Source organism: Branchiostoma lanceolatum, chromosome 14, assembly GCF_035083965.1.
Source record: "Branchiostoma lanceolatum isolate klBraLanc5 chromosome 14, klBraLanc5.hap2, whole genome shotgun sequence".
NCBI classification, from domain to species: Eukaryota; Metazoa; Chordata; class Leptocardii; order Amphioxiformes; family Branchiostomatidae; genus Branchiostoma; species Branchiostoma lanceolatum.
Window position 1 is genome coordinate 17,988,878 of NC_089735.1, and position 23,799 is coordinate 18,012,676.

A 23,799-nucleotide genomic window follows, 5' to 3' on the forward strand; every position below is an offset into this window, starting at 1 on the left:
TTGTTATACATTCAACAGTTAATTTCTTTTCAAATATCAGTGTGTTACAGTAACTATTATTAAACATCTTTTCCATTTATAGCTCTCCTCACAAAGAATACCTACTTAATTTGCTTGCAGCTTTCTCACTCCATCCCCCACAGTATAGTTTTATGGTGTCTTCACACCGAGAGTGTCTGTGTACTTGAATTGGAGGCTTGCTTTGCTGCAGACTGACCTTGACTTTTCTGACTTTCCCATTTCTGTGCCCATCGTGTTGTACTTGTAGTCTTGGACATGTCTTTGATATTGTAGGTGTTCACTCTGTAGCCTGCTAGACGTGATATCGGAAGGACACGGTCTATTATTCTCACAGCTTTTGCAATTAGGATTAAACTGCGTCACTATTAGCTAAAGCATTGCGAGTGTTGAATGCAGAGTGAAGGATTTCTAAACTCATAGCCTGGTTATAACCAAAAAGGAAAATCAGGGAGTGCTGTCCGTCACAGAAACTTGGAACTTCACAATGCTATCAAATGTTGCAAAATTTGTATTAGGCCGAAAAATGAAAGCTGCAAATTATGTATCCAAGACCTGGTACTCATGGCTTCTTTAAGCCCCTGACCATCATGCTTTTAACCATGAACTAGATAACTAATAGCTCAACATCTGTTTACGTTCTGCTTAAGTCGCACACAGACAAAAAATTGTGGTACAACATTTCAGGGCTGTATTTATTTATAGAATATGCTCATCTTATGTCAAGTATCATCTTCAAGTTGATTTAAGCATTACTTCCTAACAAAATATAATTATCTATTTATTCACCACAACTCTATGTTGTCTACCTCTAAGTCTTTCTTGAATAACAGTGCACCTCTAAAGCAAAAATGATTGTAACAACAAACATAGAGAACTGATATTATGCTGCAATATGCAGAGAGACTTAATAATGCCACTGGCAATACACGCTTCGGGCTGCATATATGCATTATACAGATCTAGAATGACAGTACATGTAACACATCATGCCAACTGACCATACTGTTTTGTGGGCATACACAGTAAATTTCCATGCTGCACTTCACTTTTCTCCTACTCAGGAGGTTAATAATCTTTGAGTCAAAGAACAGGACAATTTACACCTTAAAAGGCAAACCCACAAGCTCAAGCTATGAATGAAATTAGGTTGGAAGATTAACTGACAAAATGCATGTATGAAGTAGACACATTTCAAGTGGTCTTAGTTACTAACTTGAAGTTATAGGTCTTGTTGTAGATGGTTAGAAATCAAGCACTCAGACTTCCATTGAAGACAACAATTCACTCCACTCTGAATGACTGCATTATACACAAACGGTTTCACTCATGAATATTATTGTGACTCAATCAATGATTCATTCACTGATGAAATGTCATGTATTATTCTGGATGATTTATTAGTTTATGCTTGATATTAAGTTAGGGAATGATGAAAGATTTACATGGAATCGTCACTTTTAAACCATCAGGTTTCAAACTTGACCAAGCAATGTTTCGTTCTTTGGAGGTCTAACTTTGTCATGCTAATTAAATCTGTTACCGGCCTTTTATTGGAACCAGCGCTACACTAGAATAGAACGTCTTCTGGTTTCCTTGGTAACCTGTAATTGACAGAAATTTAGTTCCTTACATTCCAAATACTACTATACCATTAGGCTCGCCCCTGAGGCGTCGCCAAAATGTTTACATCTAAGCTACATTATACTTAATATGCACTTCTGTCTAAATCTCTGGGGTTAAACACTAATGTGATACATCGGTGTGCTGCTTCAAACTGGTTTAATAGACATTGTCTTCTGACACTACAATCTTTTGTTTTATTTTTTTGTGATTATTCAGAGAAAAGACATAGAGGGTTAGCCAACATAAACATATTCAACAAGCATAGCTGTTTTAGGAACACACAAACAAAAAATAACAAACAAGCAAACCACAGATATGCATAACAAAAACAAAAAATGTATTGAACATTCAAAACATGGTCTTTAACAGCATGTGCATCAGGTCTAGAGCACCTTGCCACATCACACAAATGTAGAATATGCAAACAGCACAGCCATTTTGGGGAAGGATACAAAACTTAGTCATCATTCTGCACTGACAGAAATTTGAAGCACATGAAAACTGGCACAAGAGAACCCAGGGCAAACTAGCAGAATATGTTTCTGAGACATGAAATTTCTGTAAGGCAAATGTGGGCAAGTTTTTGTTTTTATTTGGACAGAATGAAAAGTGACAGTGACTGAGGGGGGACGGGGTGGGGGTGTGAAAGGGGCTGAGAGGGGTGGGGGAAAATACCTGGTGTTGAATTTTCCATCTCTCTATTTCTCCTTTGCGGCCCGTTTGGAATTCTGTTGTTCACTTCTGACCTGTTAGGAATGGAAGGGAACGTTCAATTAATTACACCTGAACTAGAACATCCTTACCTGGTGAAAAACATCATAAATACTTGATACAGGTATAATGTTATCACGACTAGTAGGGGTGGATACCGGTTCGCTGGACCTGATTCGGACCTTTATAACATCCAAGAACTGAGTCCAAAAAACCTAAAGCCAAAAACCTGAGTCCAAAAAAAACTGAACAAAGTACAAAATATATTTTTCTATTTTGTTTGATAAAAAGTGTTTTGAGTCTCCCCTCTGACAAAAAAGGCATTTAAAATAAGTACTACATTCAAATATCAAACACTGGTTTATCTTGAAAGTCTTCTCCCCAAGAAACTTTTATAGTTGTGCATGCAAGTATTAATTCTCTATGCTTAATATTGGTCTAATAAAACAAAACATCAACTGGACAGGATCAGGTCCAGGTTCAGGTCCGGACCTGAAGCTAAATCTCTGGACCTAAACTTGGACTTGGACCTTATTAAGCCGAACCGGTATCCACCCCTAACGACTAGTATGAACGACTTACATATAGCTGTACTGTTCAGCAATCTTGCAACACTGTATACTATATGTATGATCACGCTGCAAATATTTACACACAATCCTGATGACCAGTCTTCTGGCATAATTGAATTATCAAATCTGTCGCATCCCAAAAGATGAAAATGTAATCACTATGACCTCGGGACATTTACATTCTTGAGAACAATAGCAAGAATTCCAACAATGCTGACTATTTTACATACAACCACAATAATATCCTGGATTACATAGTTCAAAGTCCTCTCACCTATAAGAGCTATCTGTTCTAAGACATTCTACAAAACAAACGCCTAAATTCTATACATAAATGTACATGGCCTTGGTGTTGCAAGGTTATTTTGATCTTTGGAAGATTACAATACGTCCTCTGTACAGCAGACAGAATTTAAATGTCAGTTACCTAAAAGTCAGTCCTTATCCACCCATGCTGGCACCCAGCCAGTGGGGAACACATGTGCACTACAGAACACTTTGTGCTACAATCACAATAATCCTCTTTATAACAGAGGGTCTGCATGTTCTTTTACTGTGAGGCATAGGCAGCCTATTTCTATTTCCCTCAATTTGTAGGGAAAGCTGTCATAAATTCAGGTAGTTTGCAGAGAGGCAACCAAATTTCGCGTAATTGCTTTTCTTGATTTCAGTGCAATACATAGTTATTTTTTCTGAATTCAGCGTAAACCATGGTCGGCAACCCCCATGCAGACTCTCATAACAGTCTGTGAGGTCAGCATTACCCTCTACATTTTGAAATGTACCATTTTGTTAGTGGTGACCCAAAGTTCAAGTGTGCACAATATCCTCACCTCTTCAAGTGCAACTCCAGGCGCTTCCCAGCATTCTTGACCAGCAGTTGCGCGTGCTGTAGGTCCGCCCCCTGGACGTTAAAGCCGTTGATTTTCTCGACGACGTCCCCCTCTCCCACGCCAGCGGTGGCTGCCTTGCTATTGGGGTTGATCTGTAGAGAGGGTACAGCAGACATTAATTATACATGGAGATGGAAATTTGAAAGAGGACCCACCAACCTAGAAGTGTCAAAGGAGGTTAGAGAAGGTGAAACATGTTTTCTGTACCTAGGTACCTTAATTGGTTAGGTCATTACCTACCATATTTCTACTAGACTAGTAAGAGAGTAAAGGTAAATTTGAAAGAAGCTTGTCTACTTTTGCAAGTCTTACACTGAATATACGTAATCAAGGCTAAACAGAATCTAAATCACATGGAATGAAAAACAATATACAACATAATTCTTCCTACATATCATAGAGCTTGGAAAAAAGGCATCACTATAGTTGCATGAACAACCACAACAATGTTACCATCTAACACACACAAAAAGAACATAAAATAGATGTACGAACGGAAAAATCCCACTTGAATTTTCGACAAATATCACATTAATTTTGCAAATTGATGAGACCACTACATTTCAAGAGATTTACATTCATTTAGTCTCCGGGCAATAAACAACTCCTAAATCTCAGCTGACATACTGTATGCCAACAATAAAATGATGGACGATATGAGCTACGATTCTGACTACCCAAACAACATTGAAAGGAAAATCATTTCCCAAGTGCCGTGGTGAGTACAGTTAAGTGATTACTATACCTATGATAAGATAATAATAGTTGTGACAGCTGGTAATGCTCCGATGAAATTGGTTGCCATGGCAATAACCATGGTAACCAGGGCCATCATCGACTCTATTTCCCGATTAGGCATTAGGAGACAATGGAAGATGTCACTGGGAGGACCAAACACATCCATTATCAATTCAACAAAACCTAAGGTTATATCTGCTTCCATTCTGAAAGGAATAGTTTTCTTACATCATTCATTTCATTGACCTTTCCAATATGTATGTAGTAGACATCGTTTAAGTACGATTACATGAGAGCTGAAATGGGAGGAGTGACTTAATAAAAAAACAGAAGACTACATTTGTATGACCATATGACAATATTCCTATGAAATGGATTGCAATGTTACAAGGCTATATTGCTCGTACATGTAACATCATGAAGTGTGTCATTAATTATGTAATCCCTGTTTCACGCGCAAATGTTAACTGTAATTTAGTAGGATGCAGGTCATTTTGATAGAGAATAAATTCAGAACACAAATTTAGACTATATGATGTGTTCCATATCTAATTGTTACAAGGACAAAACATGAAACCTGAGAGAAAAAGATTCCTCCCCCCCCCATCATTCAGGAAGATTCAGTCTAAACAGCTAAATTTAGATTTCTGACAGGAAATCAGGACACTAATCCAGTTACAATCCATCAACATGGACAGACCTTCAGGCTTGTTGGAATTAGACTAACACCTCTCTACAGAGCATTATAGAAGATATATATCCTTCAGCTTTCAAACAGGATATCTATATTGAGCCACAGACCCAGTTTATGGTGTATGAACAGGGAGTTTACAGAAGTTCAGGACCAGCCCAGCAGACGTATGTTTGCTCTATATTCCACAGCAATGCCTGGCATTTCAGCAGCATTCCATACATGTCCTTCCTTACGGAAAACCCGAACGCTCCCGAGATATAACCTCCAGCTCAAACCGATAATGTGAAAGACAGATTGCAGCAAAAATAGAACCCGTGTTCTGTAATGTCACCGATATCTTTGGACACGACGTTTGTACCTTCCACAAAACGTCATGTCTGGTTGGTAAAAGCTCACGTACCTTTGCAGGGCTGTACGTGCAGCTGGGCAGCGGCGTAGGGGGTCAGAGGAGCCTGCCAGAAAGGGCCAACTCAACAGGGCCAAAAATATCACACTGGGGCACTATAAAAAGACACACAGATTATACCTAGGGGCTCGAGCAGACATCGGAATGGGACATGGCTAACACTCTAGCAAATTAGACACACACTAGGTAAAAACTGATACAGAGTCACCAGCTTTTCATTGAAAAATATATCAGATATAAAACCTCTAACATTCAGTGAGGAACATTATCAATCCAAGACTTCCTTTTTCGGAGTCACTCTGCACAATGTCAAACATTGTCGTAAACATTCCTCTTCTGTGCACGGTGGCCTTTGGCTCAGCAACCTTGACACAACCCCTGAAGTACTAAACGACTACAGTAGTGAATAGTACACACACAATTAACGGAACGCTGTGGCTGCGGATGGTGGCTATAGCGTGACTTCAGTGCCGTGTGATGTACAGTCGTAATGTCCAGACAGTGTCAACATTGGCTTCTGACTACAGAAGTGACATTACTGTTATGGCTGGTAAAATGACTTCATTACCAGTTTGAGTAAGGGGGGGGATCTCAAAGGACAAAAATAGATATACAATGTACATGTCTGTGTCTTCACTTATCACAGACCAAACAACATGTACCAAAAGAAGTGTTGAAGTTTCTTATACAAGTACATTAGATTAACCAACAGTTATTGCAGTCAAACTTTCTCTGATTTATAATTTCAAAAGGCAACATGAGGTATGGGTCAAAGAGGCACTGACAGACCAACTTTGAACTTAAGGAACTACAGTAACTGTACAAGTACGGTAATGTAAATGTGCATCAAACATTATTGTTTGCAAAACTTAATGGGCCAAACGTTCTCAACTGTATCTGACTTTTATCATCTGTATGTAGAATAATCGGATAACCTATTTCACAACATATTTGGACAGTATATTATGCAACAGCAATGATTTTTTAGTTAAGAACGCTAAATTTTATATCATATATTCCTTGATAATACAAACAGAATTAATTATTTCTGAAAATAATTTCATCAGGTTGGTAGAACATAGGATATTGGAGATTCTTCTTGCAAAACCAGTAATTCTCAGCAGGTGAGAATCTCCAATATCCTAGAATTGGTTATTGACTCTAACCACGCTCTTGCACTTGGTTTAATATTTAACACACATCAGTAAATATCAACCAGAAATACATACAATGCTCATGTTCATCTGGTTGTTTTAGCCACAGTCTCCTGTTTCATACAGCAGTTGCCGTTGTATATTTTGTACAATGACCATGAAATACATAGCTCTTTAACTGCTTTTTGTTAAGGGTACAAAACCTTCAGTCAACCCTCCTTAACAAACAAGACTGGTGACAAGTTTTTGTTACACATTTCAAAATGGGGTTGAAGTCTGTCCACTTAAGACAAGTTCTTAAGTTAGTCAGGGTTACTTGTACCTACAAAGCATGGCTGCATACTAGAAGTAAGACATCAGATTCTGACTGACAAAGCAAAACAAAACATGTCAAACTTTAGACTGAAAATGTGCCACTGAAACTTAACAAACTTTTGTGCAATGATGATCAGTTACCTTACCTAGCCTGGTATATTTGTCACTGCCATAACAGCAACGTGATATACACACAGTTCAAGAGAAACAATTAGCTCTTAATACATTCCTAACATTCCTAAGTACATGATCCCATTTGTCACCTTGGTATACACCTGTCACAGGTAACACTTGACTTACCGACAGACTTTAAGAAGCCAGGTATGTTCTTAAGGTTCCTCCACACTAATCATTTGCAGACAATCTCATTTGTGGACACCTGATACTCTGATTCTCACAACGTGAATATACCTGTCAATAGTGCCACCTGTCACCCCTTTCTTCTCAGGTCTTCACATCTTGACCTAATGTAGGGCAGCCCAGGTGGGGGGTGTACAATGACCTGCCTACTGTAAATCATGAAATATTCGGTGTGCTTTTATGTTTCGGGTTCACTCTCATCTCAAACTCATCGCAGCACTAACATAGCTGTGTCTAACTACTGTACTACTGAATTGTTTCAACCGCAAACTTCAAACACTGCAAATGCCTCCTTTCCTCTCCGACCGCAAAATTAAGTCCCTGTGCACATAAACTGATTTACGGTATCTCTCATAACGGTCCAGGAATTCAGCCGCACGCTGCCGGGGGTGTTTCTTACGTGTAATCTCTGGTTCGCAATCTCCCGCCCCTCTCGGGTTTAACACCTCTGGCTACATCAAAGAACCAAAATGGGGACAAGGAGATGTCAGTCAACACTGGGACACAGGCTGGGGCTGAAACCCTACCTCCCAACAATGAACCAAACCTGTATGTGGTTAGGTAATATTACATGTGGTCAGGATGTGTCACAGGGACAGCTGAAGCCTCAGCATACAAATTAAGTTACATCCAAGACAGATATACATGGTGTAGAATACTTAATGATAAACCTTCATGTTCAAGACTATTTCAATACTTAACTGGATCATAAGAATGAACTCTTCTTCTTATTTCTTAAACTAGTTAAAGACCAACACATAAATCAAAACTCAATGGTCAATTATCAATAAGTAGCAATTAAGTTACACTGTGTGCCAGCTAGCTAACTGACCAACAAACCAACCATCTGGACTCTGGTACACAGTTGGCCCTCAAAACGTATTGCCAATAGGTTTTATCTTAATCTCACAGACAATAATGATTATCATGGCAAAGAAATCTGTATATCCATGTATCAAGTATCATGTGCTAAGGATAGCAGATATGCCATTTAACAGATAACAGGAGAAGAAAATGATGAAACCAACCTCAGCACTTTCAAGTTCAGCTTTCCCTGCCCTGTCTGCAGTTCCGAATGGATAGAGATCTCCCAGTTACTAGTACTGACTGGATTACCTGCCATTGACCCAGAGTGACACAAAACCCAATTATACACTTGATTAAGCCCAGATGATCTAGCAGACTGGAATGCCGTCCTGACAAGCCATCCAACATCAAGTCCAAGATTACTTTTGTCTCCAGCAGTTCAATGACATTCTTGCCACGACAGTCAGAATCAAAGATGGCAAAAGATCATTGCTAACAAATTAACATAAGGCATTACAGATATAGGGCTCGAAATACACTTTTGTACACCCAAAATTGGAACTGTGCTCCTAATTTGCAGTGGGTGCACTGGTGCACCTAGATATTTGAGGGGCTGCATAAAAACTATGTAAAGGTACTGTATTGTGCACTAGTATACATCGTATTCTTGACATACAAGAATATGAAAAATAATAAAAACTTTCTTATTACTTGTATAAAGTTAGCCATGGAATTTCAGATTCAAGCTATGAAAAGGAGCAATAAGATTTGTGATTAGGTTGATATTCCAATTTACTTTATGTTGTGCACCCTAAATTTCTTCTTTGCCCGCAAATTTCCAGGTTAGGCACACCCGTTTCCAAAAATGAATTTTGAGCCCTCCAGATAAAATCATACAGTCAAACCTGTATTAGCAGTCACCTTTGCATAGCGGCCACCTGCCCATAGTGGTCACTTTTTGTCGGTCCCTTGGATTTTTCCCATTGACGTAAGCATTAAGAATTAGGCTATAGCAGTCACCTGTCCAACGCGGTCGCGGCCAGACGATTTTCGGTCCCGCGAGTACAGTAACACTGCCGATAACGGTCACGGCGCGCCGGTAGAAGCCGCATCGCCACCGCACGCCGGGTTAAAAATCTTCATTTTTACACGCAGTTATCAAATTTATGTGGACTCAACTGGATAGGATCATAATAAAGAAAACCAGAATGTTTTATCTTTGTTAGAAAATCCATGGTTTGACGCGAAGTCAAGTATAATTTTCTTCACATGGCTTGCGGTTGTACATCGTGGTAAAATTGACAATTTCTGTGCATTTCAACTGGACAAATATTACGGCAGCTTTTTGGAAAATACAACCCACACATGTACCTGATGCGGTAAGTTCGCGAAATGTTTGAATGCCGGCCCAATTTCCGTTTTCACCGGGAATTTATTCAAATTGTGCTCAAAATGTGTTTCGCGCAATTTTCAAAATGGCGCTGATACAAACTGGATAGGTAGCAGCATAAAGGTCAACGGAAGACACCACTGTTACGGAGGTATAATATACTAAATTTATTTTGCTGCAAAGTATCACTGAGGATAATTACTAAATCAAAAGCTTCAAAACGAATGTGGATAACATGACTATGATTGAAAATTTGGGCTGTTGCAATTTCCTGAAAAGACAAAAAGCCCTCAAAAGAGCGACCTTCTTCTGAGTACCCTATTAGCATAATGTTAGATGCTGATCAACACAAGCCACGCGGGAACCGAACCAACACAACAAGAGACTAAGGAAAATTGTCGCCACGATTTTATGTTTGAAAACCGTCGAAAACGAACAGTAAGTGACAACTGAGCAACATGTATTTTGTTCTTAACTAACTAGGAGTAAAAGAACAACAATCGAACTTCTAAAATGTGCCTTACCTGTTTACATGTGTACTGTACGGTGAATAAATGTATCTCAGTGGGTACTGAAAACATGTGTCACTCGTGGTCAATTAATAGACATTTTCTCCATAGCGGCCACCTGTCCTTAGTGGCCAGTTTTGGCCAGTCCCTTGAGTGACCGCTATAGACAGGTTTGACTGTATACTGATTGTGTATAAAGCCTGATTCAAGTTATAATTCTTTTTATGAAGATTTGTAAAACAAAGCCTGGAAATTCATGAAAGAGATTACATTCTACCCCGGAGATTAATCTAAAATGTAGGCTTAAACGTTAAAGTCTGATTAAGGATATTGCAAATCATCATCCTACATGTGTCATTGAAACAAACAGATATATACTGTACAACCGTCTTGATCACATACATGTACATGTATCCAGGCCTGCTGTATATAGTACTTTTGACTAGGAGACATCGGTTTGAAACAAAATAACAACTTTTTAGGTTGCTAATAGTAAGACAGAAAGTTAAACTTTTACATTTAAAGACTATAAGAATGAAAGTCACAATTTACGGAATAAAGCACACAAACCACATGGGTTCCATTTCCCTATCTGGACATAGGATGACATGAAGTGACAATCATCCCCTGAACTATCCCCATAAACCTGACAGACATCCCCCACCTGCAAATTCTTCTACACATCTTGTAATTATTCACTTGAGCTGAGAGCTTTGGCTTTGTAGCCAAGTGCATGGTATCCTCCATTTAACTTCATATATGCCTTATCAAACAAAAAGAAAACTGTCAAATGTTTTCACAATCATGTAAAAATGCACACCAAACAGCCTTTAACTTTGCAATAAATTTAACTGTAATAATGATGATTCAAAGGTTCCTTGGCTATATCACCCTTATGGTGTGTGCTAAAGAAAGTGTTTCTGCCATACTCCAAACACCCTCTGGCCATATGCCCGATGCTTAAAGATGGGACGATTTCTGTACTGAGCAAGTTTTGAAAAAATCAACATCATCTAATCATATTGCAAGGTGTATTACTCTGTATATCCTTGGTATAGGTATTCAGGACCCATGCCCAGGTTGTTATCTCCTGTATCTGTGATGAACTTGCCTGTTGATATACACTGATGTTGAGCAAATTACCCTACAGCACAGCACTGGGTGTTTTCTGAGTAATTTACTTTCTGGCTTTTGGCTGGTTTTCAAAAAGGGTCTTTGGTGAGTTGCCAGCACATACCAGACCTCTGACCTGGGTCACCCACAATGGTCCCATGGGTGATACCATTTTATGGGAACATGTGGGAGGCAAGGGTCTGAAGGACAGATAAGTCAACTTCATCAAATCATGACCAGGAAGTGGTGGTATCAAGTCTTACATCTTTATCAATATCAATAAAACCTTACATGGAATAATTGTGCAGCAATCTTACCACAGGGAAAATTTTGACATATAGGGGATAGAATGTCACCTCAGTTTAACCCCGAGTGAGCTAGAGTCTGACTTTGGCCTCTATTTGATATATCTACAAAACAATAAGACCTATTAAATTCAACCTCTCACACTATTCACCTGCTGAAGCCTTTTTTTATCTAAAATCTACTCCCATGTATATTTCTGGCTTGTCTGAATGTTCCTTGAAATGAAAATGTCGACAAGTCACTTGTAAAAAGATTTTTGTCACAGTAAAGTCCTTTACAAATCATTGGGTTGTCCCGTACAAGTGCAGACCATCTGGAAGGGGGCGTTGTGACCCAGCATACCAGGCCTGGCCTGTGTGGAGGCCGGGTCACCCTGCTGTGTGGTGTCCACATGTTCCCCCAGGTACAGCATCAATCACCTCAGTCTGGAGATGGGCTTGGAGTCAGCCCTCAGGATAGTACAACTTCAGGATTATTCATCAATGAGAGACTGGGGAAAAAGACACTTGAATGAAATAATCATGAAAAATATAAGAATGTTGAGTTTTGTCCCTAAATAATTTACTTTTTAAACATAGATGGCTGTAAGGTAAGGTAAGGTAAAGCAGTCATCCTCAACTGAGGTGAAACATGATGATTTTGCAAGTAGCTAGGTATAGGGCAAAATGGCTTCACCATGGATCACTTTATACATGCATCATAATGCGTAAGAATCATATTGAAATAGGCTTCTTGCACTTGATCGACAATACTTTTAAAGGAAACCATCAGAGAAGTTTAACTTTACTTGTTTCGGCAAATACATCCTAAAATGGATTTTTCCCATGGTTTACTTTAGTCCGCTGGACAAGTTGCACCTCAGGCAGCCAATCAAAGTTGTCTCTTACAGTAATTGTTACAATATCAAAACCACAACTTTACTGAATATCTGATATTGTCAGCATCTAAGCCCAACTGAACACAGGATTTTATTACACATCTTATAAAGCCACAACATCTCTCTAATTAGGAGCAGCACATAACCTGAAGGTGTTGATTAAAACAAGAGGTGACCTTGTTGCCCTAACACATGGAGCTGAGAAGAAACGGAGAAACTCAAGTCCCACATAGGGATTACCAGATGGAAGAAAGTTGGAAGTTCAAGTTCATGGTGATCAGTTATAAGTCAACAGAAGGGTTTAATCTTCAACCATCAAATTGACGTCTCAACTGGTAATTCAAAACATTGGTCTGGCGAAAATTGATGAAATTGTCATCACACTGTGCTTAGAAATGTGTTAAGCATAAATGTATAGGATGTCTTTCTAAAGTTGATTTTAAGACTGTAATAAAACTGAATTGATACTAAAAATTTTCCCTTTGTCAAGCTCAAAAAATAGTATATAGCATCATACATTATTTTGTGTGCTGCCATTCTCAATACCAACCAATGGTATAAAGCAGAAACACTACAACAGGGCTGTCTCCATCCAGATCTATATTTTTCCCCGTCCCACTCATTGTTTAGGAGCTCACATTATTAATTTTCATTGTTAGATCTGTCATTTCAAGCTTACAAAAATATATTTTCATCAGTTTCATGTCATGAAAGTTCAGATTTTTTTGACAGATCGGGAGTGAAATTCTTGTATGTCAATCATTCGCAGGCATCAGTGTCTGATGCATGGCGGCTACAGACGTGCATAGGGCTCGCCAGGCTGGTCTGCTTCTCTGTCCCAAGAAGCAAACTTCCATCCAGGGACGGAGGGACGGGTCCTGGAGACAGCCCAATATCACACTCTTGATACTTGATGCATCAGCAAAGTTTGGTGGTTTCTCTGGCTAAGTGGCCTGCCATGGAATATGTCCCTGTTAGTCAGACCTGACAGGTGCCAAGGGTTCTGGCTGACTGGGTGAAGTTCACTGGGGGCTGCAGGCAGAGGTGTTGACTGAGTAAATAAGGACCTTGTTGATACACCAAGCCAAGTCATGCAGGACAAACCTTCTTCAAGGTTGGGAGAGCACAAATACCAAACAGACAGGTTGTGGACCATCTGTCCTATGGTAGTTAACCTCAACATTTTATGGACCACTTGTAATTAATCCAAATCATTCAGTTTGAAGGTATATTCCTAGCTTTAGAAATGGAATTTGATTTTTAGATGCAAATAAAATGTACCAATATAGTAAGTTCTTTTGCTATCCAAAGTTTTTGACAAAGTTAGGCACATTTATCTTGGTCTCGGACATTTTCAAGTAAAAGTATAGCAATCAAAAAAATTTGACTACGTTTATTTGTATACACTCCATGACACTGAGTGCACTAAGGCATGGACTTGAACATGGTCCTCAAGTTTTGCTTTATTGTAAAAAAATACAAGAACCAACCAATCAAATTGGTGTGGCCTTATTAAGATACATATTAAATGCACCTGTTATTCTTTTGGCTTGCAAATCCTTGATATCTGTGGCTTGCAAATCTTTGATATCTGAAGAAGTATTTGAAGTCCTGGAAGAGATTTAGAGCCTTGGGCACCAACAACTTTCCCAGTGGAGGGAGAGAAGGATCAAATTCTCATCACACAGCTACAGAAACAAACAATTCTACCACAGTATATCACTGTTGCTTATGTTTTGAAAGGGAGCAGAGAATTGAACAATTCACTAGTGTTGCCTTATGATAATTAATATCAAGAAATTCTTATTTAAAAGTGTGAAAAAATAAATTTTTAAATTATGCAATAGTCTCAAAATCACATCTTCATATCCTTCAGAAGTATTCATACAGGTTTTGCCTAAGTTTAGTAAAGTTAATTTTTGTATTTTTCCTGAAGCTAAGAATTACCTGATACCAAATTTTAAAAATTAAAGGAAAAATCACTGAACTTTCCTGGCAAAAAGTGAAAGTGAGAAGGATAGAATGACTATTCCATGCAATATTCGAAGTGACATTGCAATATTACCACAAAATTAGATAGCCCGAAGGTTCATTGGGAACTAACTGAAGCCATATGCAGGTTATTGACCCTCAAATGAGAGTCGCCACCCTCAAAGCTACCTTCATGTGCATTGAATGTTTTGCCATTGTCCAAGTTCATAATCTGCATGTACTTTCACTGCAGTAACTATACACTGGATCAATGAGTGAAAGGATAAAGCTCTTCATGAAATAAAGTGCATTTCTATATTGCCACTCTTATCATTTTGAGCTTGCTATTATTAATACATAGTATATAATTTACATCTTTGAACCTCCGAAAAGGCCCCTTTTGTAAAACTTTGATATGTGTGGCGTTTATCAATGAAGCTTTTCATTATGTGACGAATACTAGAAATATGTCACTCTGTAAATGTGGATGTCTATCTAAAAAGACCTAATGAGCATTGTAGCTCTAGTTCTTTATTAGCTATTACTGTTGATTGCATTCCTAAGAAGTATTGGTACAAGCAGTGAACATAACACTACAGTCTATGCCCTAGATTAGGATCTAGTTGGTCAACAATCAAATTACCTAAATGAGAACCAAATATGCCCCCGCCCAGAGAACAATGGGTCTGAGCAGTTGAGTCATTCACAGGGTCAGGCACAGAAAGAATTTGGGGTGCACAACATACAAAAACATTGTAGAAAGTAGAATGTCAGGAAAACGTAATTGCAAACCCTACTGCCTCTCCTAAGAACTTGTACCTGGAATTTTACAGCTCACTTTTTATATCACAATTCTTAACACGTAGTACATCAAACAAAGTACCACAAAGGTTTATTGCTTTCTTCTGATACTTAAATTTGTAAAATATTCTGTAAACTAGTGTACAAAAATATCTAGGTGCACCCCCGTTAAAATCTAAGTGCCCAGCTCCAATTTTGGGTGCACAGTATTTGCAGCCCTGAAACATTAACCACATTTAGACTGGGACTAAATACATTCGTTTGATCGAACTTTTTGGGAGGGGCTACGCACGTTTTCTAGGGCAGCATTGGCTGTGCATCTATAGATATGACTTCTGGGTCATTTCTTGTGTTTTGTTCTTCAGATCCGCAACAAAAAATAAAAACAACAACAACAAGGGTCATAATCATTTTGAAATGGTACTTGAAATCTATAAAAAAAACACTTTCTTACTTTCATTCTCTTCAAACAAACAAAAATTTTCCTTTGTCGTACCTGAGGCAATACCTGTCAAGAAGGCCTATAGTTACTGACGGCTTTACTTAAGACTAAGTCTTGTAGAGACCACAGACCAAGAAAACAATGGTGCAACGTCTTAAGATGATGGACGGGGTCACTAGAAAGGAAACACAGGAATGTCCCCAATTCCCAAAACCCTTAATCCTTGGTAAACCTACATGTAAGAGTGTGCTTTATAACACCTTGTTATCGCAATCTACTAACAAGCACATTACTAACTGTGGGCACATGTCGCTTGCTTATCAACTAAAGTACAATCATTGTATAGTTGACTTTTTGATAAACACTGTGTCGGACATGTCATCCAGGTATGCCCGCCATTTACCGCATGTTTACAGATCAATGTCTGAGGGGGAGGCGCTGTGTGAATGGAGGGTAGCGGCAGTGTGGTTTACTTATCTACTTACCGAATACCGGACTACAGTTGATCCTGACCAAAAGTCAATGAGTGCAAGAAAGGTTTGAAATCTTAAGCCCAAGTTAAGATGTTTCTCATAGAATTTCTCAAAAGTCTCAAAGTTCCGTGAAACATGAAAACTGTGAGGTTGACCCCACAGGCTATTTTCCAGTAGGGTGTTAACATAATCCTCTAGCCACTCAGTCAATGTTCTATTGTAACTGGAACGAGAAGACAAGTTAAGTGTTCAATGCATAGACGAATTCAAAGGTTTGAGTTAGAAAATGAAAGACTAGGAATAGTTTTTGCTTCTCTTTGATCATGGACGACACATTCATGTATGAAGTTACTTACAACTGCATAGGTTGTGTATATGATGACACACATGTACTGGAGAAACAAAGCAAAACTTTCTGAACGTATAGAAATCAGATCACACATGCAATCTACAAAACAAAAAAGACTTACTTTTGCTGTCATGATACATGTACATGAACTATTCCTGTACAGTCCAAACAATTCTCTACATGTAGTTGGAAGATCAACTGAGAGCAGTAGACTTGTGATGTGAGTAGAACACCTGGTTTCATGCCTCTTCTCTGAGGAATTTCCCGTATGTAAGGCTGCTTTGTATCAGGTATTGAGGTCGAAAGTCAAAGGTCAGTTTGTCATACCAAAGAGGTCATGTTTAGGTATTGATGAGTGGTAAATAGTGCTGGGGCAAGAGGTTTCATGGCAGGCCAAGCATGACTTGAAGAACAACTTCAGCAGCCAATAGGACTGCGCGTAGCATCTACAGACTAGCCGGAGGTATTTGGCATAGTGGAATGGTTTAGGGAACGGACTCCTTGCAAAACTTGCTCTTTTTGTTATGGCGATCTTGGCATTCCTTCCTTGCAATTGTAGTGGCTGATTGAAAGGGAGAGCCACTGACACAACAGCCCAAGGAAAATAACCTAAAATCCAACGCCTCATATCAAGTACACTTGACACCGGCCGCACAAAGGCAGGCCTCAACAGGGTAAAGAAAGCCGAGCAAGTTTTTTTTGTTTGGTCCATTCCCGCCACAACAACGCGCCTTGAACCAAGACAAACCCTAAAAAGCCCTGGGCACTGATGGCAAGCTGATGACCTTTGTAACAATTTTTACTTAATACATTAAGAAACAAAAACCTTTACAATACAAACTCCATTCACACTAATGTATTGTCAGCTTTTATAATGTTATAATCTGCACTGTTAAATGTGATACTGTTCATGATCCTGTCAGGGTATTCTGGTATTGAGCTACATGTATGTGAAGTCAATGTCCCGAGATTGACTTTGGGTACTAAAGGCTAAGAAGAAAATTCCTGTATGAAAAACTGCACCAAGAGAGACATGTTATTATACACTAATAGTCTGTCAATATAATATCATAATTATTATAATAAAAATCTACTTCTTCACTGATCCTGAAGGCTTACAGTTAAAGGTATTACAAAAATCTACCAATGTCACCTGAATAAGTGTATTCTCCCCAGTCTCTGGAGTCTGAGCTGACCTAACTTGAACGGAAGCCAAAGACAATGCCACAGCCAGCTATGGGGATCATCAATCAAGCATACAGGCTCTCTGGACCCTGTTTACCCCAATTCACTGCCTGCTCCTGTCAGGAGAAATCTGGAGACACAGGTTCAGATTGGCAGATGGTTGGCAGACTGTTACACATCTGATACAGTCATAGGATAGGTAAGGGTGGAGGGAGATACAGATACACAATGTTCAGCTTCAGCAATTTCAGCTATCTATACATCAGACACCATCCCTGTTTTAGTATATCACATGTACTGTACTTCATTATTAGTGAAAGTAAATGATACTTTATAGTGGGGTTTAGGTAATTTTCCCATTGACACAAGCATTAAGAATCCTGTCTACAGTGACCACCTGTCCTTATGGACCAGATTTTATTGGCCCCCCATGTAGTCTTCTTCAAGTTCTTGGGCAGTTCTAACTGTATATTAAAATACGCAGGTAGTCATCCACCTTAAGTACTCTCTGCAGTTTGTTTTTTCTAACCAACAGTTATCTCTCCTCCCAGCTCTCAAGACACCAGAAATGGCAGACCATAAATGTATATGTACAATGTATGCTAGCTTGGGTATTACTGTCAAAAGAGCATTTGCTACCTTGTTGTACATTTGGTCTTTCATCAATAATCCTGATTGTATTAATCTTTCTTGAATCCTACTATGATATATCCTACCACTAACCACAAATGGGTGATATCAAAGTGACAACCTGCATTGTACTGCACACTAAAGATTTAGAACCATTTGCATTGGCATGGAAATGACATTCTTGACAGAAGAACGTGGGCAGAAGTGATGAAATCCTGAAGTCCAAGAGTGACACCAGGAAACAGGGTACCTTAGGTAACAATTTCAACTATGTCCGTGTCCCTGACACACAGGCTGACAGGCTGTCAGCACAGGGAGGAGAGGTCAGGTGGGGTGGAAAGCCAACCACTTCAAGCCAAACACTTCCAACCTGAAGTGTTCCAGGAGGTGTCCCCATTCTTTTTTTCCTCCAAGCCATAGGATACTTAAAGGAGCACTAAACTCCAAAAGGGAGTGTTATTTTCCAATAGATTATGTATCAATGAATATACATTTATCCAGTTTTGGCAGAATTCCACTAATGGTGAATTACGTGATGCATGTTTTGTAAAATATGATACTCAATAACCCCATGCAGAACCTTCCCATGTATTCCCTATACGGATAGACACTTTCTTTATCATGAATATTTTCAGCATAAATGAGGGGTGATAAGCACACGAAGAAGGCCAATTGTTGATAAGATATTTTAAAAAAACACATAACACGACAGGTTTTTTCTTATCACCCCTGAAAGTATTTTTGTCTTGTCAGGCAAATTGTATTCAGTCATAGGCTAAGATTGCTTAATCTAATTAGAGGTTGGCACTTGGTGAGTTTAGTTGAACAATGAATAATTTTGTATTCTACAGAACCCAATGGTTAGAAAATCATCCTCCTTCTGTACTTTAGACAGTCTGAATTAAGGATCCCCTCATTAAAAAAGGTCATGGGGAGACAACTGTCTTTTTTCAAAGTGAAAGGAAATGTAGCTCCAAGACGTTTTTAATGACAAGAGAGAATGACAAATCTTGACCTCTTCGGCCTTGACTTAAGGAACACCACACCCCAAAAGGACAGGACTGACAGGTGACTGACAATGTGTATGTCAGGGTACTGAACCAGTGACCTATGGCTTATTGTACAGTCTTGTGGATGATCTCTCCTGAAAGATGGATGTCTTCATTAGGTCAGAGTGTCCAACACATACCAGAAGGTAATGAAAACAAGGTGTGTCACGCTAAAGCTTATCTCACTGGACTGCCGCATGTTGGTGACCTCACTGCACCTAAATTGGCTTTGTGTTACCCCTGACTTTACAAAGAGAATATCATGCAAAATGTAAAAGTATGACTAAAAAGACAACAAAACACACAAAGCGTAAAAACATTTGTTTTCTATCGATGAAATCTGTTGAGCACCCACTTTACTGATTTTCAAGAGATTAGAAAATGTTTAAATCTGTTTCCCAAATCCTACCAGCAAATAAATACCTTCCATTTTCACAGTGACACATAGTACCTGTCCATACATCAATTGATCTCTGTTATTGATTTTATGTTCCTGTATATCCAGCAGGCCAGGGCTGTATCCAGGACCCATCCCTCCGTCCCTCCTGGGAAGGAAATTTGCGTCTTGGGACGGAAAAAATGTCCACCCCGTACGTCTAAATAATCTGAACTTCATGACTTGAATAATGAATTTTCGGTACCTTAGATTTGAAATTAAAGATTTAACAAGGAAAGTTAACAACTTGACCTCCCAAACAATGAGTGGGCCGAGTCCTGATCCAAGCCAAATGCCAATACAAGCAAAAGAACTACTGTAACAGTTTCTACACTGTTACCAAATACAGTCAAGAACAGGCCTCATGATGTGAGACAGATGTAGATTTATATGTTGTTTCAGTAAACCACAGAAAACAATCAGATCAAACTCCCATCACACCATATCCCCAGAGAAATGAAACTGGCCCCAGTGTTAACTTCACCATGAAATCAAAACCAAGCACTGGAACCATCAGCTACTGTGCCACCAGTAGGACCTTAGGGGGCCAGGCAAATGCCATATAGGTAATGTAGCATTAAGGAGAGCAGTCCACATTTGCCTGGCACAAGGGAAGCATTTGTACCTGCTCAACTTTCAGCTGTTTCTAAATATCAACAGTGTATTAATCAAAAGCTACAAATTCATTTACTTTTGCAGTGGTTTTATTTTTCAGTAGGAGGGAAGAGGAGTTTTTCGTGGCGGTATAAATTAGCGTCTGAGACAATTCTGTAGTACTGTAGTAATACATTGGAAATGCAAATTTTCCTGTCATGAATTCAGGGTGAAATGGTCACTGCAAAAACTGCAAAAATAAAACCACAAACGTTTCAACATTTATAGTAACATACCAGTATATCACTGAGTCTATATTGATAGAAATAGAAACATCATGGCACACACAAATTTTCCCTGCTTCATACTGGTAAGTTCCAATGCTAAATGCAATTGCAATAAGCCATTTGAATATCACTTCATACAAACATTACTTTATTGCCAGCATTACAGCATTCATATCAAATTCTGTGGCATCGTGTCGTGTAACAGTTAGAGCGTTGGGCTCAGAACTGTTGGGTTCCGGGTTCGATACTCACCATGCCCGACTTTGTGCCCTTGGGAAAGGCACTTTACTCGAAGCTCCTACCATGATGGTGGAGTGACGCCCACCGAGCATCTTCGAATAATCTGTCTAAAAGTGTGCCAAAAAATACCAATGGATTTGATGCGCCAATGTGCCAACCTCGCACATTTGCCACCATGCAAGAGCTGTAATTTAAAAAAAAAAGCTCAAATTCCTCTGCAAGTAGTTCTAAGTTATGGTAAGAGAAGTTCCCTGGCCCCTCCCATCTGCTGACAGGGCTAGCTCCTATCCTGGTGAAGCATGCGGAACTACTGACCCCTTCTCTGACATCAGGACTGGAATAGGGTTCTAATGTCTCCACTGGGCAATAAAGGAAATCGTTTCTCTCTGCAGCAAATATTGACAATAAAAATCTCATGTCCACTACACCGGGACATTAATGTTTTGCCCTATTACATGTACGTATACAAGGTATTCTTTGGATTGTTCTGTCTATACAAATGAAATGGTACATTGTCATACAAAATAATTGTTCTAACTTGATGACCAATAATAATGGCTTCTACAGTACATGAACCCCCCAAAAATGCATATGGCAAAAGGACCAAAAACTAATGGATATGAAAAATGTGGTATTTTGTAACCATTATTCTGAGTTCATCCCTAAACCAAATGCCTTGCCTGATTATGCTTTAGCCGTTATACATACTAATTATGCTTTATTTACATATAAATACATTTGAAAAAAAATTTTCTCTTAAATCCTACATGAGCCTCCAATAGAATGAGATTTTTCATACATTATAATATAATAAACACAGTCACATGTTTTTTGCCAAAACTTTCCTTAAAAAAACTGTTTATTCACAAACTTTTTTTCCTAAATCCTACACAGGTCTCCTATATAGAATGGGGTTTTTCATATATTATAAAGACACATTCTTTGCCAAAAGGTTTCCTTTAAAAAACTGTTTATTCACAAACTTTTTTTGTCCAAAATCCTATGTGAGCCTCCAATAGAATGGACTTTGTCATACATTCCTACGTTAAGGACATGTTTTTGGCCAAAAGTTTCAAATCAGGAGCAGGTTTCTCCTACACCAGCAATAACCTATTCTACTGCTTGATCATTCCAGGAATTCTCCCTCTGGCACTTTCTTCCAGTAGAGGAATATTGTTTTGACTTCCAGAAATGAATGTAGATTGGTTTCCCTGACGAATGTGAAATGTTTGCAGCCCGCTGCCTTTCTGAGATGCGCTCCCAATATTGAGTTTATTATGAACCATGAAGACAATTTTTCATGCTTCAGGTGGATCTGACATGCTCATCCCACCTTTGATTAAGCTGTGCTGGCATATAGCAGGCTGGGAGTATTGATGGAAAGGGCACATGAAGGACAGATAGAATTCTAGGCTTGTATTAGTAAGATACTGTCTTCAGATATAGATATAATGCATCACATGTAAAGTTGCAATCAGTAAACTATAAAGACTTATTGTAGGATTTTCAGGGTACATTCAATCAGTTTGGGAGAAAAATAAACAATATAGAATTTTGGATCGAGGTTGAGAACTATGATTTCCAACAATTGCTCCTTCCTTGACAAAGACTAGACTTGATTTGGTCAAGTCCAATTTTGTTCATGTGTGTTGCCTTGGAAATTACAGTTCAATTTTGATCCAGAATAACTTCTACCAACACAGATGAACTTTCGAGTTGAAATATAGAATTATTACACATAGAATTATGGTTGTTCAAAATTTGTTTCCTACACAGAAATGTATACAATCATTACATACAGCAGGTAGTTAAAACTGCACACCTATGGGGAGAACAAACAACTGAAAAACAGAAGAAAACAAATGACAGAGACGGTACAGGTACAGGTAAATAAGATCATCACACCCCTTCTACAAATTCTTCACTACTTCAGCAAATACTGTACAATCAAAAGAGCTCAAGGGGTGAGTTTCTGACAGATCTTAATCAGGTTATCTCCAAGAGAAATAGCCTAAATGTAAAACCAAGTCAAGCTTGCAGTGGAAGTATGTCAGCTAGCCAGATTATGGGTTATAAGAAAGGGTCACAGGAAGGAGCGAGCATGTCTTAGATTCTTCAGGTAAATCCCTCAGGTACAAAGAACAGAGGGAAGGTACCACCCTGCTGAAAGCGTGGCCTGTTTAGCAGGGTTATGACTAAAAGGGATTGTTGTCCTAAAAAGGCATGCTCAAACAGTCTAGGAAACATGACACGAGTCAGAGTACACAGCCCCAGCAAAAATAGAACCGGACGGAAGTACACAAAGCAGGCTATGTCAATGTAGAGTACCAGTAGACCCTACCTCCCTCCACTAAAGAAAAACTTCATTAACCTAACATGTCCATGTAGTGTAGATATTCAAACAATGCCTTTCTGTGCACCTTCTGACACCTTAGCCCCAAACAAACCTTTTCCAAACTTCTGGCTATCATTGACATCTTTCCAGTGCATGCAGTACCGGTGACAACGTGTAGAACAAGACTTTACTTCATACTGAAAATGTCATTACCTAAGTGCTAATGATGCAGACATCCTATCCAAGGCAACTCGTCAACTCATGATTCATGTTACATTCGGCTGATCCAAAACTAAACATTTAGACATGTTCAGATTATCATTTGTGAAAAAGGCAACAGGAATATCTAGGTAAAAAGAATATAATGCACATAAAATCTTTAATACAAATCACTGTGCTTTATGTGTTGTCTTGTCTTCCAGATGTAATGTGATATGCTGACAGACATGGCAGAGACCCCGTTCACACTCATTTTTTTCAATCGCGATTGAAGTATAATCGCGATTGAATCGATCCGA

The 23,799-nt window shown here is 38.9% G+C and overlaps 1 protein-coding gene across 45 annotated transcripts in view; it reads right to left on the minus strand.

Moving 5' to 3' along the window:
- Positions 1-23,799, minus strand: part of LOC136448422 (sorbin and SH3 domain-containing protein 1-like) — an 86,768-nt gene that overhangs the window by 49,195 nt on the left and 13,774 nt on the right. For 39 of the 45 annotated variants that reach the window (XM_066447951.1, XM_066447944.1, XM_066447930.1 and 36 more), the window contains exons 2-4: positions 3,761-3,912; positions 2,320-2,390; positions 218-313 (exon numbers count right to left, since the gene is read on the minus strand). In XM_066447951.1, the coding sequence (XP_066304048.1) occupies positions 218-313; positions 2,320-2,390; positions 3,761-3,912 (319 nt within the window). Of the gene's footprint in view, positions 1-217; positions 314-2,319; positions 2,391-3,760; positions 3,913-5,652; positions 5,733-16,646; positions 16,782-23,799 lie in introns of those variants that run through there. The other 6 variants (XM_066447957.1, XM_066447940.1, XM_066447972.1 and 3 more) reach the window with 4 other exon arrangements.